Source organism: Dromiciops gliroides, chromosome 2 (assembly GCF_019393635.1).
Source record: "Dromiciops gliroides isolate mDroGli1 chromosome 2, mDroGli1.pri, whole genome shotgun sequence".
In the NCBI taxonomy this organism is placed as follows: Eukaryota; Metazoa; Chordata; class Mammalia; order Microbiotheria; family Microbiotheriidae; genus Dromiciops; species Dromiciops gliroides.
Genome location: NC_057862.1, coordinates 478,714,288 through 478,734,217, shown reverse-complemented (window position 1 = coordinate 478,734,217; position 19,930 = coordinate 478,714,288). Strand labels below are relative to the sequence as shown.

Sequence of the window (19,930 nt, the reverse complement as noted above, 5' to 3'; positions counted from 1 at the left end):
AGGCTCAGAGGGTTTATATGATTAGCCCATGATCACACAGCTAGTAAATCTCAGAAGTGGAATTTGAACCTAGGTCTCTCCTCACTCCATGTCTAGCACTTTTTGGACTATGCCATCCTAATGAGGTTATTGGCCTGGCAAGAGTGGAAGATTCAGACTGAAAAACAACTGGAAAAAATAGATTTAAGATGTCATGGCCATTTTATAGAAAAGCAGTGTGTAGAATCTACGCTTTATGCTAGGGGCAGTAAATGTTGCCTGAAAGTTCCTGCAAGTTGTTCAACCTGGAGAAGAGAGGGCAGAGGGATCATGACAGCTGCCTTTAATTATTCAAAGTGCTATCCTGTAGAAGAGAGAAAATGCTTTATTGTGTGTGGTCCCAAAGGACCAACTACGATCACCAGGCTGAAGCTAGGAAGAAGCACATTTAGGATTTCCCAACACCTGGCACTATCCAGAAGTGGAGTGAGCAGTCACAGTAGGTAGAAGGTAACCTGTCATTCCCCCAATATTTCCACCATACACTAGAGGTCTTCAAGCAATGGACAAATGACTACCTGTGAGGGATACTGCAGGGGAGATTGTTGGGAGAAACTGGACGAATGGTCACTGCTCAGCCCCTTAGAGGGGCCAACTACTTCCTACTAGGGAATTTACCTATAGTCCTAACAGCTGCAATGTACTGGATAATAGTGCTTACGAGGGTAGAAAAGCCTCAGTGATTAGGATCCTTCTTCAGGTGCTGATATCCCAGAGCATTTAGCATGTAGCACAGTCAGTTATGCCTTTTCTATATAAGCATAAAGCACAGGTGGAAACAGTGAAATTGCGAGATCAACTCTGAAGAATAGTAACAAAGAAATGAGTCACAACACTGACAATGGTAAGAGTATCACAAAGATTGGAAAGGAGTGTTGATGCACTTGGCCTAATGTATACCAGATGTTTTGATAGTCAAAAATTTTTATGAAAATGAAATAGTCTTCCAGGTAATTCTACATTCCAACATGGAGAGGGTTTTATTTCTAAGGAACAAGGATGAATACAAGAAAGGAATCTATTGGCATACTTGGAGATAACCTCTTAGTTAAGGAAAAAAAAAATATAACTCTAGGAAACCATTTAAAAGTGTGATTTGGTAATAATTCAATAATTAATTGTTCAAATCACTTAATAATCTTTAAAATTACTTAACAAAAATTAATTATAATTAAATAATTAGCAAATAATTATGTGGCTAACACTTTCATTGCATTTTAAAATTTGAAGGATATGACACCTATCAGATTGGCTAAAATGACAAAAAAGGAAAATAATAAATGTTGGAGAAGCTGTGGGAAAATTGGAACACTAATCCATTGTTGGTGGAGCTGTGAACTGATCCAACCATTCTGGAGAGCAATTTGGAATTATGCCCAAAGGGCTATAAAGCTGTGCATACCCTTTGACCCAGCAATACCACTTTTGGGTCTTTTTTCCAAAGAGATCATGGAAGGGGGAAAGGGACCCACATGTACAAAAATATTTATAGCTGCTCTTTACGTGGTGGCAAAGAATTGGAAGTTGAGGGGGTGCCCATCAATTGGGGAATGACTGGACAAGTTGTGGTATATGAATACAATGGAATACTGTTGTGCTGTAAGAAACGATGAGCAGGAAGAGTTCAGAGAAAACTGGAGGGTCTTGCGTGGGCTGATGATGAGTGAGATGAGCAGAACTAGAAGAACATTGTACACAGTAACATCAACATTGAGTGTTGATCTACTGTGATGGACTATATTCTTCTCACCAATGCAATGGCACAGAAGAGTTCCAGGGAACTCGTGATGGAAGAGGATCTCCAAATCCAGGAAAAAAAAAAAAAGAACTGCGGAGTATAGATGCTAAATGAACCATACTATTTCTTTTGTTTTTGATGCTGTTGTTTTTTTTCTATTTTGAGGTTTTCCATCATTGCTCTGATTTTTTTCTCTTATAACATGACTAATGCAGAAATAGGATTAATGTTATTATGTGTGTATATATATATATATATATATATATATATATATATATATATATATATATAAAACCTATATCAGATTACCGGCTGTCTAAGGGAGGGGGGAGGGAGGGGAAGGAGGGAGAAAAATCTGAAATTGTAAAGCTTGTATAAACAAAGGTTGAGAACTATCTTTACATGTAACGGAAAAAAAAATACTTTATTAATTAAAAAAAAATAAATCAGTAAAATTTGAAGGATATACATTATTTGATTTGATCTTCACCAAAATTCTATGAAGTAGGTGCTATTATTATCTCCATTTTGCAGATGAGAAAACTGACTGAGAGAGGTCAAATGACTAAGCATCTAAGGGAGGATTCAAACCCAGGTCTTCCTGATTCCAACCTTAGCATCCATGCACTCCATCCAGCTGCCTGTCTAATCACTAAGGCACCTGAGACAAACTTCACCACCAAATGCCCCATGATTGATTCTATACACCTTACTAACAACTTCTGGTAGGTTAATAAGAGAATGTCTAATCAGCTTTCTCTACAGCCAAATGCCTGAAACCAGCCTCTAAAATGAAAAATATCCTAATTTAATCCAGGAGGGTAAGTTAATTAATTTGTCCAAGACCTCATAGTTAGTGTGTATCAAGGACAGGGCTTGAACCCACATGTTCCTGACTCCAAGGCTGGCCCTCTATGTGAAATACCATGCTGCTTCTCAATCATCTATCAAGCTCCCATCTGGGGTGATAGTTTCCAAAAATGTCAACAATGACAGAAAACTACATTTCTTTATCAGAGTCCCTGACAATATGTCTATTTTTCTTCCTTTGAATGCTATTTATTACAGACTAATTTATTTTTAGAATTCTTTGGAAATGTTACTACCAAATTTAATGAAAATTTCAACTTTAAAAATTAATCTGGTTCTATGTTATTAAGGAGAGTGAAAGTGGAAAGATAAAGGAAATGTAACTGACTAAGGATTTAAAATATGGCCTGGCTTCTTACAATATTAACTAAATTTCTACTAACGTCTGACCAAGACAAAAGCAATTCTGTCAGATGGTGTACAGGAATAAAAAATATAATAAAAACCAACATCTAGGAGTTTGCAAAACACTTTACATACCATTAGGTCATCTGGAATTCACAATAACCCTTACTATAAATTCCATAAGAGTGGAAAACGAAATTTGACTGTGTTGCTTGTGACATACATCCTAAGTCTGTCCCAAGATAGAGCTATAATGAATTTGAACAAAATCAGACATTTGTCTGACATCAGGGAGAAATCATATGAAAAGAACAAAAATAACACATCACACCCTGGCTAATAAATGCAAGAACCTCTCTCATGTGCACTGTGGACAGGCAAGCTGGAGCCCAATGAGCTCCTCTCTGACAAGGTGCTTTTTCCTTTGTTCAGCATCACTGCTTCCTCTCCTGTAACTCAAACCCAATGTGGAAAAAAAAACCTACCTGTTCTTCCCTTCAAACTGATTTCATTCATTCTCCCCTTGCCTTTCAGAAGGTATGTAAAGAAAGTGAGCAATTGTGCACAACAGAAAGTTCCGGCTTGGGGCTCCCAAAAGATATCTAAGGAACAGTTCTTAGAGGGCCATTGTGGGTAAGCCACAATTGAAGTTGGGTCTTTAGTTGTCTCTAGGAGACTGACACTCACAGGCTGTTCCTGCCAAGGTAACGCCCAAGGGAGTGAAGAGATTCTGTTGCCACTCCTTCTCACATGTTTTACAATCCTTGAACACAATTCAATTTTCTACAGCTTTCAAAGAATGATTTCATCCTAATTAGAGCTCATTTCAGTTTTGGGAAGGCCTAAGAATGGGACCATTAGGAAGGGTCTACAAAAGCTGTGATGACTGGAGTCATGATCTATTCAAAAGGATTCGGTTCTTGCCTATAATATTCTAATCATTATCTATCACATATTTATGCTGATTTTATTTCTCTCTTGGCATATAGATCTCCCAATTGTAAGTTACCAAACAGATTTAGTGTTTAGAGTGTCCTAGTGTGAGGGATCAACAAATAGATTACAATTAGTAGATTAGCATATTAAGGATTTCAAACTGGCTGGCAGTACTGGGGAGATGGCTAGCCCCTAAATTACAGAATGTAGGCCTTTGTCCCAAGGAATGTATGATTGGAGTAACAAGTCATTCTGAAGAGAAATAGATATAGGTAAGATAAATAGAGTTGGTGCAGTGGGGCTGGAGTCAGAAAGACCCAAGTCACTTAGTACCTGAGTGACTTTGGGCAAGTCACTTAACGTGTTTGCCTCAGTTTCCTCATCTGTAAAATGAGCTGGAGAAGGAAATGGCAAACCACTTCAGTACCTTTGCCAAGAAAACCCCAAATGGGGTCAAGAAGAGTCAGATACAACTGAAAAGACAGAACTGCAACAATAGAAAGATTTAGATAACATCCAAATAGATGAGTGCTGTAAACTTAAAACAAATGGTAAATGAGTTTGAAAACACTATCTGAGGACTTTCCTGATCTCCCTATTGGTGTCCATTCCCCTCACCCCATCCCACCATGTTATTAACACTCTCCCTCCAAAGATGAATGAAAAAGTATTTATTAGGGGGGCAGCTAGGTAGCACAGTGGATAAAGCACTGGCCTTGGATTGAGGTGGAACTGAGTTCAAATCTGGCCTCAGACACTTGACACTTTACTAGTTGTGTGACCCTGGTCAAGTCACTTAACCCTCATTGCCCTGAAAAAATAAATAAATAAAGGGACTGCCCCCTTTAGTTTAAAAAAAAAAGTATTTATTAGGAACTTACCATGTGTAAGTGCTTACCATGTAAGCACTGTGCAAGGCACTGGGGATACAAAAACCAAAGTAGTTGGTCCCCACCCTCAAGGGGCTTGCATGCTAATTAAGAGGACATTATCCATAAAGCACTCAGAAAGGGACCTTTGGTCTGGGGAATCTAAGGGTGTCTGAATGGAGCCACATAGATTATTATGCTCTTTTCTAGTTGCAATGATCATAATGATTTGATTACTGTTTCATCATTGTTGTTGGTTGTTGGTTGTGGTGGTTGTGGTAGTTGTGGTGGTGGTCGTCGTCATGGTCCTGGCTGTTTGTCCTTCCTTTTCAAAGAGGACCATGGCATTGAGAGGTGATGTCAGAACTTGCACTGAATTGGATTTAAGTGAGCCAGGGCTGTGCAAGGTCACTGTGACCCAATTATAATTTTCCTAAACTTATTATTTTTCATATAATTATAATTTTTTATAAATCCAATTATATATTTTCCAGGTTAGATTAGATATAGTTAATAATAACTAATTTTTTACACTCATAAGAAGACATACTCAATGCACTAGAGTGGAGACGACTTTGGGTCTTTTATGATTTTATGGACATCAGTACAGGGTTGTGAATCTCCATCAGTTATGCCTTCCTCACACAATATGACTAGCCTTTTTCTCATTGTACATATCTTTGATGGTCTTTTATACCACTTTCTGAACACAAGTGTGGATAATGGTAATACTATGGTAACATGGCAATATATTAAAGTCTATACCACCATGCACTTCTCCATTATCCTATGGGTCACTTGAGATTTTGAGTATTCTGAGATCATGATGTAAAATGATTGGTAGCCACATACAATCACAAGAATACTGGTGTTTAAACAATTGAGCTTTTCAACAGTAAGCAATTTGGGATTATTTAATACATTGCATTATTTCCTAAATGCATACAATCCAATTTCCTACTAACTCATTTTGGATACCGGCCAAGCTCATTTTCCATGTCTTGTCAAAGACCCATACACTAATGCAATGCCTATCTAATTGCATGCTGTACTCTAGCCAATAGGCATTCTTCACCCACTAGGTTTTTCCGCTGTAGATAATTATACTGATCTCATTTGGAGATCTCACTCAGGAACCCTTATAGGGTTGACTCAATCAACACAATGTCATTTGTGAACAGAAGCATATGAAGAACTTCACCATCAATAGGAAATCCCTCTTCCATTGAATGTCATTCTAGGATTCCTATAAGACACTAGTAAACAGTTCTGCCAAAATGTCACTTTGTTTTATGTCTTGCTTAATGCTGGTATTCAGTGCCTCTTTGAATAACAACAACAACATCTGTAGCTAACATTTATATAGGCTTATAGTGTGCCAGGCATTTTGCTAAGTGCTTTACAACTGTTATTTCATTTAGTCCTCAATAACTGTGTGAGGTAGGTGATATTACTATTCCCATTTTACAAATTAAGAAACTGAGACAAATCTGTTAAGTGACTTGCCCAGACTCACAAAGCTAGTGTCTGAGGCCAGATTTGAAATTAGGTATTCCTGACTCCAAGACCAGCTCTCTTTCCTTTTTGCTACCTAGCTGCCCCATAATTCACAATGTTTGACAAAGTTCAAAGTTATCTCCAAGGCTGCAATTTGAGTGAGATGTTCTGTTATAGAGAAATATAAGCTAAATATAAATTCAACGAATTCATATCTGTCAGGACAATGCCAATGAGTTCAAAAGGTGCAAGGGAGAAGGGGATTCTAGATAGGAATGAATAACTAAAAAAAAAAAAATGTATCAAGGAGAGATGGAACAGTCTATCTTTTCTCTCACTTTCTTTGCCTCCTAATCTCTTTCTTCTCTTTCATTCTCTTCTAAATTATCTCTTTGAAAATAACAAAACAAAAAAACAAACAAACAAGCATTTGTTAAATGCTTACTATGGGCCAGCATCTATGATAAATGCTGGGAATTTGGGAATAAGATGAAAGACAAAGTACAGATAACCATTCCATTCTTGGTCTAAGAATTCTACATCAATCCAATTAAACCACACCTCAAGCTCTGACCTGCTTCATGTGTCCTTTACTACATGTCCTCTGGGGAAGAAGGACAGAGTTGAGGAGCAGGCTAATTTAAAATATACCTGCTCGGAAACTGGGAGAAAATTTTTACAGCAATTTTTTTTGATAAAGGCCTCACTTATCAAATATAATATATAGGAACTGATCCAGATTTATAAAAATAAATCATTCTCCAATTGATAAATGGTCAAAGCATATGAACAGGCAGCTTTCAGAAGAAGAAAGCAAAGCTATCAACAGTCATGAAAAAAAATGTTCTAAATCACCACTGATTAGAGAAATACAAATTAAAACAACTCCAAAGTACTACTTCATACCCATCAGATTGGCTAACATGACAGAAAAGGAAAATGATAAATTTCCCGGAGGGAGGGGTAGAAAAATTAGTACTTTAATGCACTTATGGTGAAGTTGAGGACTGGTCCAGCCATTCTAAAGAACAATTTGGAACTTTGCTCAAATTTAACCCCCATTGCCTCTCAAAAAAATAACAAAAAGAATATTAAAAATAAATAAGGGGGCAGCTAGGTGGCGCAGTGGATAGAGCACCGGCCCTGGAGTCAGGAGTACCTGAGTTCAAATCCGGCCTCAGACACTTAACACTTACTAGCTGTGTGACCCTGGGCAAGTCACTTAACCCCAAGTGCCTCACTAAAAATAAATAAATGAATGAATGAATAAGTAAATAAATAAATAAATAAATAAGAATTTTTTTTTTAATATACCTGCTCTTAACCTGTAGCTACCATAATCACACAGATTATTTTACTGCTGAGAACAGGAGCCCCAGGTCCCAGCTCTTATTCTTTGTAAACAAATTATCTCCAAAAATGTTATGCACATGATAGAAGTTCAAGTGACCCTACAACAGGATTCTCTAGAGGGTCAGAAATCCAGTTTGGCTAATCATTAGTAATCCTCAGAAAAATCTAGGGGGTACTAATGTATATGAAAATTACCTGAGAGACAGAAGGAGCAGAAAACCCAAAGTTAAATCAATGAGTAAAGACCAACACACTGGCATAATCAGCCTGATCTGGTTAAACTAACTGGTCCCCAAATGGGGAAGCAGTTTCCAAGGAAGCACAGAGAGACATCACACAGAGGGCCAGAAGATTCCTAATTTCTGTTCCTCCCAGGAATGAAAGAAGTCTAGAACACAGGAAAAGCTGCCTTTAGCTGAGTTAGTAGAGCAGGGACTCTGCTTTCAGCAGAGAGAACAGGCCAAGTGTCACATTTCTATCAGATAATGCATTCTCCTTAAGAGTGGGTGATTCAGCAACAGGTGACTACAGGGGGTAGTTTTAAGTGCCATCTCTGACAGTGAGTGAATAATTCCAGAAGAACCAAAGACCTTAAAGGAAGCTTTGAAACTTCTAAGAAGCCAAAGCGGTTCCATCTATTATAGGTAAAGCTACTAGCCTTAAAGGACAAATTCTAAGTAGGGTATAATCATGTGAGACAAGCCAAGTTTAACTTTAGTGAAGACAGAAGTACACATAAGTGATTTAGGAAGAGAAATATTATCACAGATAATGTAGAGTATTTTTTAAAATTTATGTTCCTTTTTTATATTTCTCAGTTCATCCTTTTTTAACTACATGCAATTGACTAATTCATTAAGTAAAATACTTCAATACAATGTTAATTAACAAAAAGAAATGTTTTTCTAAACAAGTGATTGAGTTATTAGTTAACTATTAACCTATTTAGGTATCCATGTTAAACATAGCTTTTCTTTTCTTTTCTTTTCCTTTTTTTTTTTGCGGGACAATGAGGGTTAAGTGACTTGCCCAGGGTCACACAGCTAATAAGTGTGAAGTGTCTGAGGCCGAATTTGAACTTAGGTCCTCCTGAATCCAGGGCCAGTGTTTTATCCACTGTGCCACCTAGCTTCCCCCAAACATAGCTTTTCAACTCATATATATATGACCTGGCAAAGCTACCAACTCAAACTGTACATAATGTTCCTAGATGGTGCTTTTGTTTGGACCTGACCTTTGATTTCATTGGTGTAAAAAATTCTCAGGAGATACCCTATACCAATGGAGACTGACATCAGAAAGGGAGAATTTCAAAGGGTATTCCAGATACTACTCAACTGGCTAGGAGTATAATTCCAAAAAAAAAAAATTCTTTTACAGCAATGGAATATAAATCACTAACTGGGGCCTCTTGTCTTGACTTTGTCACTTACTAACCATGTGACCTTAGCCAAATCACTTCATCACTGGACTTCAATTTCCTCATTGTAAAATGAAGGAATTTGACATCACTGTCTCTTAGGCCACTCTGAGGTCTATCATTCTATGACTCAGTTTGGTTATAACAATAACTCACAAAAATATTTCACATTTATTTAGGGTTTTTCTCACAACAAACCTGAAAGGTAAGCAATGCTGTTGTTCTGTCATTTCAATTGTGTCTGACTCTTTGTGACCCCATTTGGGGTTTTCCTGGCAAAGATACTGAAGTGGTTTGCGGTTTCCTTCTCCAGCTCATTTATATATGAAACTGTGACAAACAGGGTTAAGTGCCTTGCCCAGGGTCACACAGCTAGTAAGTGTCAGAGGCCAGATTTGAACTCGGGAAGATGAGTGTTCTTGACTCTAATCCCAGCATTCTATTCACTGTGCTACCTAGCTGTTCTGTGGTAAGCAATGAAAATATTTTACAGATTTAGAAACTAAGTAATGAAGAAGTGACTTATCTATGGCCACCATACTAACAAATGGTGAGAATGGTGAGAAACTTCCAGAGAGTTTTGATTAGTGCTCAGGTCTCCTGACTTTCAGTTCAGCATTCTTTTTGCTCAACCAAGATTCCTCTCCAATGGTCCAGTTAGAGATCTCCAATGTAATAGCATCATGTATAGTATTCTGTGTAGATTCTGTATTATGATTGAATGTATATCAATTTCAAGCCACTGGCTCAGAGGCTTGTACAAAATAGAGATAAAATTCCCAATTTATTATTGCTTTAAAATATCTGATATTATAGTACCAGGGAAAAAAGAACCAAGCCTCCTAATCTAGAGGATATTCCTCCTGAAGAATTATTTTTTACTTTTTCCTTGTAAAATATAACAATTTTCATTTAAACCAAATCTGAAAGAATTTTATATTATTTCATCAGTTTGTTAGTTATAGTATATTAAATTATGTTATATTCCATTCTACTATACTATGTTAGGCATTATATATTTAAGATCCGTTTCTACTGCTGAATTGAATGAGTCAATTTCTCTCTCTTACCTGAACATCTTTGTATTTATCTCGTAAATCCATGAGTCGATGATAAGCTTTAATGGCTTCTGAAAATTCACCAACATCAGTGCTAGTGAGAATATAGTTTTCCCAGATCTGCCAATGTTCATAATTACATTTAAGAGCTTCCTGCAGTGTTCGAAAAGCTTTGATTCTGTGGAAGGCAAAATTTAAAAAGTGATATACATAAATATAAGAATATATATCTATATGATATATATTTTCTTTTTTTTTGAGATATTTTATTTTTTCCGTTACATGTAAAGATAGTTCTCAACTTTTGTTTATACATGCTTTACAATTTCAGATTTTTCTCCCTCCCTCCCCTCCCTCCCCCCTCCCCTAGACAGCAGGTAATCTGATATAGGTTATATCTATATATCTCTATACATATACATATGATATATATTTTCAAACATGAAGGCAACTAAGATAATTTTTTTTTGCTTGACTATGCATATTTGTTACAAGAATTTTTTTTTAGTTTGTTTTTGCTTTGCTTTGCTTTGTTTTGTTTTTGTTTTTCAGTTGGCTGGGTAAAAGAGAAAGGATGGATAATGATAAGGTAGTCAAAAAAAGAAAATGAAAGAAAGATAAAGATATGTTAAAAAAAAAAAAAAGAGGGAGACACAGAAATGCACAGAAGAGAATAGCAAAAATCCTACAAGGACTCAGTCACATATTACAATTTTGAAAGCTACATGTTGAATTTATCTATATAAAGTGTTTCAAAAGCCTTATAGCAGTTTTAAGCCATTATAGCTTTTATATCACCCTATATATTTAAAAAGAAAAGCTAACTTTACATAAAAAGATTCATAGATTCTATTACAATAAAAGGAGTCAAAACTCTGAATATAAAATTAATTCAGTAAGTTAGAACTTATTGATGACTCTTGATAAAAGCTCACATGACCTAAAACACTGAGTATTTCAAAAGCCATTTGTATATGAGTTTGAAATTCACTGGGCATGCTCAAATATACAGAGATATCTACCATTCTGCAACAGTGACCTGAGATTCAGGATGGTGATAGTGGAGTCAGAAAACTAATGAAAGGTTATATGATAAATAAGTTTGAAATTCAGAAAGTCACTGTCAAATCAATTAAAAAAAAAAATCCATAGCTATTTTGTTTCACAGCCTCAGAGTCTCAAAGCAGCCATTCCAACAAACAGTCACCCATTCTTTGCTTGAAAAACCCCACTGAAGGAGAACCCAGTATGTTCTAAGTTACCTGTTCAGCTTTTGGATATGCCTAATTGTCTAGAAGTTTTCCTTACATCAAGGCTAAATTTGCTTCTCTTCAATTTCTACTCATTGTGTCTACCTAGTTTTATTCTCTTGGGCTCAGAAAACCAAGCCGACCCCCACTTCCACAGGACCACCCTTCAAATACTTGAGGATGCTTATCATGCCCCCTCAGTTCGACTTCACCCTCCAAATCTTCTCTTCTTGGCAACAAACATCCCTAGCTGTTTCAAATGATCCATACATGGCACGATCTCCAGCTCATCAATTTCCTTCCTAAAATGTTGTCAGTATCTGAATGTGGTCAAAACAGTACCAAGGAGTTATCACATCCCAAGCCCTGCATAGCCTCAGCCTCTCAATGTAGCTTACTGCAGCTACTTCACTCTGTTAAGTCATAATGAATACTCAGCTCATTAAAACCTTCAGATCTTTTACAGAAGGACTGTTAAGAGCTGTACTTCCCCCACTTTGTGCTTGGTAGAACTGAGTTTTTGACCCCAAATGCAAGACTTTACATTTATCCCTATTAAATTTCATCACCTTAGATTCAGTTTCATATTCTAGTCTGTCAAGATCATTTTAAATCCTAACTTTGCTTTGTAGTGTTCTGGCTATCTCTCTGAAATATCTTTAAGTTGCAAATTTGACAATGATGACACCTATGGCTTTACTGAAGTCATTAATAAAACTATTAAATTAACTTTTAGGAAAATTCCTATGAACTAGGTAGGTGCAAAAAGTAGAAATTGAAGAGAAGCAAATTTAAGCTTGATATAAGGAAAACTTCCAAACAATTAGGCATATCCAAAAGCAGTGGGGTACCTTATAAGATAGTGGGTTCAGCAGAGATCCTTGAAGGACCCTACTAGAGAAACTCCCTTATAATAGGACATTAAAAGAAGCACTTGTAATAACAACAAAAATTGAAGACAAAAAAAATCTCTGTGCAAAGAGTGAGAGTTGGTTAAATAAACTGCTATATATAATTGTAATGTTATATCATTGTTCCATTCAAAAGGATGAATATGAAATGTATAAAGAATTACACTGACATACAAAATAATACAAAGCTTATAAAGCAGAAATAAAGCAGCATACATATGAACCATGACAGAAGGAAGGAAACAAGTATTTATCAAGTGCCTACTATGTGTCACACACTGTGCTAATAAACACTTTACAACTATAATTTCACTTGATCTTCAAAACAACCCTGGGAAGTAGGTGCTATTATTATTCTCATTTTTCAGCTGGAGAAACTGAAGCAAACAAAAGTTAAGTGACTTGTCCAGGGTCAGCTAGTAAGGCTGAATTTTAACTCAACTCTTCCTGACTCTAGTCTTTTTGCTTTATCCACTGTACCACCAAGCTGTCTATGACTATACAAAAGCTAACAATAAAACCATTGGAAAGTATGAGTTTATTATATATATATATATATAAATAATTATATATGTATATAAAAAATGTAACTATTTTGTTACATATGTTTATTTTGAAAAGGAAAAAAAAAATAAAATAAATTCAGTTCCAGTTAAAGCTGCCCCCCAGTTTTCAATTTGGTTATTTCTCAGCTGAAAAAAAGTGAGGTCATTCCATACTTTAGCAAGTTAGTGGAATTCACTACAAACTTGGTTCAATTTGATTTAAAGATCTTCTAATTATTATGGAATACCATAAATGTATTCAGTAAACCATGTTTACATTTTATTTAAATAGCAATATAAGTTGTATTAGGAAAATAACATTTTTAAAAACTTGTAAAAGTTATAACTATTGCTAGGAAATCATTATATTTAAATCTGAATACCTACACAGTTAATATTACCAAAATGTCTGTTGGAAAGAAAGCTGTTTTTCTCTTGAAAGGCAGAAGTTTACTCCTGATCACTGGGAGGACAAAAGGTAGGGTATGCCACTGGGGCTTCTGTGCTTTCAAAGTAGAGATACCTTACATAGTTCTTCTGTTCTCTTTCTTAGATTGCATGGAGAAGAACAAATGGGGAATTTGCCTCGATGGCTATAAAGCAGCCTGAAATCACTGGAAATATTCTTCCCATTATATTCTATTATAGTTGGTAGCTATGAAAAGCTGAAAAAGGTACTGTGATGCTATACAGCAGAATACTTCAGAACAAATAATTGGAAAGGACTTTTGATGCTCAGCTGAAATGTCCAACTACGTATCAGTCTTAAGTACAGAATTACTCTTAAGAAGGAATCCTCTGTGAATTAGAATGAACAAAGACCAAGGAAAGATGAAGCAGTGACGCAGTCAGTGATAAGCAAAAAAGGTCCTAAACTCTATGTAGGCAATTTATTTATCTAAAAATCTGCCCCACATAATATTATCTTCACATGCAATATCGACAAACATTGATATGTTAAAAGAGTCATAAACAAATTCACAACAGCCATCAAAACCTTAGACAAAACACCACTTAGAGGTCAGACTATGTATTCACAGAAATCAAGGATGGCATTACCACTGGTAGCAATGTGCCCCTGGGGGGAAAAATAACAACTGACAATTATATACCATTTTAACATTTGTGGGATGTTTTACATATCCTCACAACACTATGGGGTAGATTTTGCAGCTATTCTGAGGAAGAAGAAAATGAGGTTTACAGAGATTTATAGGCCTGTCTGAGGTCACACAGTCAAGTGTCTAGCAAAGCTAAGGCAAAACACCAAGGACCTTAACTCTTCAGGTGTGTGCTTCCCATTACAAACAATATTATTTAGTTTGTGCTCAAAATGGAATGGAGAAACATTTATTAAGTACTGTGCTAGGTGCTGGGGCTACAAATAAAGAAGTGAGACAGCCTCTCCTCTCAAAGAAATACATAAAGGACAGTTAAGTTCATGGCAGATGGCAGGAAGTCCTTAGCAAGGGAAATGGTAAGGTCAGAAGGACCTGAGGTCTGGGATGCCACTAGCAGAGGGGAGCACTGGGGGAGATAGCAACCAGCTGAGAGTCAGCCAAGTTGGGGAAGGGGAAGGCTCATAGTTCTCTATGTCCAGAGGTGCCAATGCCTGGTAGTTGGCCTGCCCATTGGTAGGCTGGCATGAGGAAAGAAAAGGTCCTCGCAATTGCGTTTCATATTTTAAAGAAATCTAGAATACTATCTTCTTGTGCTCAGTCACTGGCAAAATAAGACTGGGGGGGGGGAGTGGGAGTGTTTTGATGTCTATATTGTTTTTCTGTATTAGGAATATGCCATGGTACAGCACAGATGTTTTCAATATAAGCTGAAATCATCTCCAGTATATGTGAAATTGTGACCTACTTAACTTCCTCACAGTCTGGGACTTCCTCAGCCCACTAACTTAAATGACGATCACAAGTCAGCAGTCACTCCATCACAATCACCCAGAAGCCTGCAAGTGGATCCCTTTGGAAAAGTATTAAGAATGCCATAGGTCCCATCCCTTGTTGACCAAATCAGGGGAGCCCAGATTTGGAATGGACACCACTCCCCTCCATAAACACACACACACAGCCTTGTGGGCATAATGGCTCTCTGCACTTTGTCATTTAAAATTCCAGTAGCGTGTACATAGAAAGAAGGGTATGACAGTTACTTTTGTCTGCAACACACGCACAACACACCCATCTTTTAAATCCATTTCCCCTTTACCCTTCCCTCTGCTACCATCATGGGACTAAATTATAATTCCATCACACCTGGATATCACAGTAACCTTCTAACTTGTTTCCCTGACTCTAGTCTCTTGAATCTTTCTTACCCACCACTGCCATAGTATGACTACTACGATTATGTCACCTCCCTCTTCAAAAACCATCAATGGCTCCCCACTGGCAACTACATAAAGTTCAAACTCCTTTGCTTCACATTCAAGATTTTCCATAATCTGGCTCCCTTTTCAGTCTTATCTCATACAACTTCATCTACTGTATGCCTCCTGCCAAACTATCTGACTCACTGCTCCCGGGAGTTGTTTTACTCTTTCCAATTCCTGGTAATCTCTCATCTCTGGGAGGTCCCTAGACAGACACTTATTCCCTGGTAATCTCCAATATTATCCATTGAAATTCCATCTATCCTTCAAGGCCCTGGTCAAATGCTATGTACTCCATGAAGCCTGTCCTGGTTCTCCTACCCAGAAGTAATCTCACTCTGTTCAGATCTCCCCCAGCACTGTTTCTGTCTGTCCTATTACCTATACATCAGTATACTCTTTCATCCACAAGATTTTCAGCTTGTAGAGGACAGGAGCTGCGTCTTAATCACCTTTGTATCCCCTTCCATGTAGCACCGTGCTGTGCACACTTGTGCAAAATGCTTAGTGGATACCATACAAGCTCTCTGAAATAAAATATTAAACTCCTCAGTTTAGCATCTGAAGTCCTTCACAATCTGGCTCCAATCTGCCTTTCCTGATCTGTTTCATTATTCTCTTCCATGCACTTTATGTTACAGCCAAATTGGCTTACCTTCTTTCAAGGCTCAATTCAGGTGCTATCTCTGCAGGTCTTTCCAGGTCTCTCCCTTTGTTAAAGCTTTCTCCCTCCTCAAATTCCCTTAAATTAACCATTCTGTGTATGTGTTAGATTCCCCAGTGAAATATAAATTTCTTGAAGACAGACTTTTTTTTTTTAGTTTTTGTATTCCCAGTGCCTAGCAGAGAGAAAGTGAAGTGCTTAATGAATGGTTTAAACTTTGAAAGACTTAAGAACTCTGATCAAAGCAATGACCAATTATGATTCCAGAGGACCAACGAAGAAGGATGTTACCCATCTCCTGATAGAGAGGTCATAAATAGACTCAGGGTGTAGAAGGAAAAAGATATTTTTGGACATGATCAGTGTGGGAATTTGTTTTGCTTGAGAGGCAGACTTGTTACAAGGGTTTGGTTTGGTTTTATTATTTTTTCCCCCTCAAAGGTGTGGTGAGATGGGAGTAAGAGAAAATAAATTTAATTTCATTTTTTAAAAAAAGAAATGAAGTGAATTACCACAAGAAGGTTGAGCACTCCTATGCTAGACTTTGTAAGTACGTAGCTGGAGGTTTAAAAAAAAAAAAGGTAAATAACTGTAATCAAGATTATGAAAGTCTTTTGGCCCTAGAGAAAATTAGAATTGGGATTTGAATGGAGTAAAGTAAAACCATTCTCTGGAACTAAACAAGATAATACAAGACCCAATTTTCTTTCAGTGAATTCCTCTTCAAACCAAAATCATCCTTTGGGGACAATAATGTGAAAATCTTTATTCTAACTTGAACTTTTTAATTCTATAGTATGAAGATGCTTTCCAGATCCTCCTCAATTTTTCTACTAAGTCTATGATCTTCTTTTTCTTTCCTTTTTTTTTTTTACCCCCAAGCAGGGAGCCAGAAAATATTAGTATTGCCAAATTTAAAAACATCCAAAGAATAGGGGTCAATTTCAAGGGTAATTATCACCTCCAATTTGAGCACTGTGCTTAGCTATGATTGATGTCTGTAAAAGAGAATTAAGGCTGAGGGGGTAAGGGAGGAGGAGGGAAGAAACAGAAAAACACATTGTCTAGGCAGCTACTCAACAAGTACGCATTAGAATACCAGAGAAGGAATCTAAAGAGTTATTGATCCCTAAACAGTAATGAAGGAACACCCAACAGACTTTCAATGAAGAGTAAACCTATATTAACTGAATGAAGATCTTTCCAAACTTTCAGTCAACTTTAGGAATTATTTTGCAACTTTGCATTTTAGAGACTCATTATTATTATTAATGATAAGTAAACATTTAAGGTTTGCAAAACTTTACACACACTATTTATTTTGATCTTTCCAACAATCCTGTGAGGTCGATACTACAGTTGTTTTAACTCCCATTTTACTCCCAGTTCCAGAATTGACTTAGAAGTGAATTAACTTGACCATAAGGTCCATATAGCTACTAAGTATCCGAGGTGACATTCAAACCCAGGTCCTCCTATCTTCGGGTTCACACTCCATACACTATGTCAAGCTCTCTCTCCAGATTCCATGAGGAATCACAGTAAAAACAAAACACATGGGGGCAGCTAGGTGGAGCAGTGGATAAAGCACTGGCCCTTTATTCAGGAGTACCTGAGTTCAAATCTGGCCTCAGACACTTGACACTTACTAGCTGTGTGACCCTGGGCAAGTCACTTAACCCCCACTGCCCTGCAAAAGAAAAACCACAAAAACACAAAAACACAAAAACAAAAAAACAAAAACAAAACACATGATTAAAAAATAAATCATAGGGGCAGTTAGATGGCGCAGTGGATAGAGCACCGGCCCTGGAGTCAGGAGTACCTGAGTTCAAATCCGGCCTCAGACACTTAACACTTACTAGCTGTGTGACCCTGGGCAAGTCACTTAACCCCAATTGCCTCACTAAAAAAGAAACAAACAAACAAACAAAAATAAATCATAGCAGTGATAGAAGATTCTCAACAGTTAGTCAGTCAATGAGCATTTATTATATACTTAATAACTAGCACTATGTTAAGCATTATGGATGCACAAAGGCAAGAAACAATCCACAGTCCCTGCTCTTACAGAAGGAGCATAAAAAACCTTGTAAATATGTAAGTACTCCTTTTGTTACTTAGATTTTAACTATCCAAAGAACAAAGAATGAGATGTAAGTTATGTGGCCATTTCTGATAGAAACCTTCATGGAAAATCCCTTTGGATAGTTCAATCTACTTTAGGAAGTTACCCCTTTATTAGTTTCTCAGCCCACAAGGTAGGTAAAGGCGATTGACTGTATTGTGGAAAGAGCAGGGTGAGCAAAGAACTTGATGTGTGACTTTGGGCAGATCACTGACCCACTAGAGGTCTCTAGTTTCCATATCTTTCAAATGAGGGGTGTCTTTGAGTTCTGGAATTCTACAGCTTCTATGCCTTCAGCTTAAAGGTGGAAGGAAAATTCTGGTCCTTGTTCTCATTTAACCGACTGTGCCTATTTTGTGGCAATCCTATGATGTCAACCGAACAAGGCTGACGTACTCTGGCTTTTATTTATCCTCTTTGACTTTTGAAACCTTCATAATCTGGCCCCTTCCTGCCTTTCCAGTCTCCTTACACCTTACTCCCCTCCACAACCTCTGTGACACTGGCCTCCCAGAGGTTCCTTCCACTAGACACTCGCTCGCCTGATTCTAAGTGTTTTCACTGCCTAAACCCCATTCCTGGAATGCTCTGCCTCCTGGCTTCTCTGGCTCTCACCAGGTCCCAGCTAAAGCACCCCTTCTACAAAAAAGCTTTACCAGTCCTCTTTAATGTTAGTGCCTTCCCTCTGAGACTACTCCCAATTTGTTCTGTATCTTGTTTGTGTAAAATTCCTTGTCTACTGTTTACTCTGTGAGCTCCTCGGAAGCAGGGCTTTTATTTATTTATTCTTTTTTTTCCCCTTTCTTTGTATTCCCTGCCCTCTTCACAGTGCCTGACACACAGGAGTCACTTAATAAATGCTAGCTGATTAAATGACTTTGCCCCTATAGAAAACACTAAAAGGTACCTAAGTAACACACAAACTGAATCAAGAAATTCAATACAGGGTGGGCCCAAGTGACTTATACTTCTCTGTGTGGCCTTCTGTATTTTTGCCTTTAATTGGAAGCAATTTAGGAAAATAAGAAGTAACTCATCAAGTTTCATATTCAGTGTATTTTGTTCACAATTATAAAAGGAACTTTTGGCATGACTGTCCTTTTTCCTCTCGAAAGAAGCTGTCTCTTCTTATCACAGACCTAACAATTTAAAAACCATTTATATACCACAGGGAGCAGCAGGTATTTTAGTCCCATCATGTTTTTTCCAAATACTGCAGTTATCATCTTTATAAAAACAAGTCTAGAAATACTGGACTACACACACACACACACACACACACACACACACACACACACACACACACTTCCTTAAACAGATCTGTAAAATGTCAAAAATCCTCAGGGCCTGATAACTTGGCAACAACCTTTTCTGAAATACCATTTCCATGGTTGTTAGTATTGCCAGGACACCAAATCACATCAATTTGAAATACCCATCTACAGGAGAGTATTTTTGGGAAGGGCAGAAGAGGCTCTGTTGACATTTTAACTTTACTGAGCTATTTTAATACTGTTATCAATGACTTCAATAGAGGCATCCATGGCATGTTTATCAGACTGGTGGATGACACAAAGCCTAGGGGTAAAGCTATCCCAGCAGAGGTCAGATTCAGGACTCAAAAACATTATCAGGCTGAATCAACTATTACTTCAATAAAGGTATATATAAAGTCTTACACTGGAATGCAGAAGAATCAGCATCACACATACAAGACAGGAGACATGTGGCTGGATGGAAGATCATGTTAAAAAAAAAAAAAGAGAGAGAGACAGAGAGATCTGTGGATTTGAGGTGGATAAAAGTCCAATAGTGTGATATGGTGGCCAAGGAAGCTAATATAACCTGAGGATTAGATTAAGAGGCACGGTGCCCAGGACGAGGGAAAGTGATAAGGCCCTGGTATGACCACATTTGGGGATTTACG

At 37.3% G+C, this 19,930-nt stretch overlaps 1 protein-coding gene across 1 annotated transcript in view; it reads right to left on the bottom strand.

The window, feature by feature from the left end:
- Window positions 1–19,930, bottom strand: part of TTC27 (tetratricopeptide repeat domain 27) — a 230,231-nt gene that overhangs the window by 20,546 nt on the left and 189,755 nt on the right. Inside the window, 1 exon segment of the mRNA XM_043987972.1 lies at window positions 10,138–10,303. Coding sequence (XP_043843907.1) covers window positions 10,138–10,303 — 166 coding nt within the window.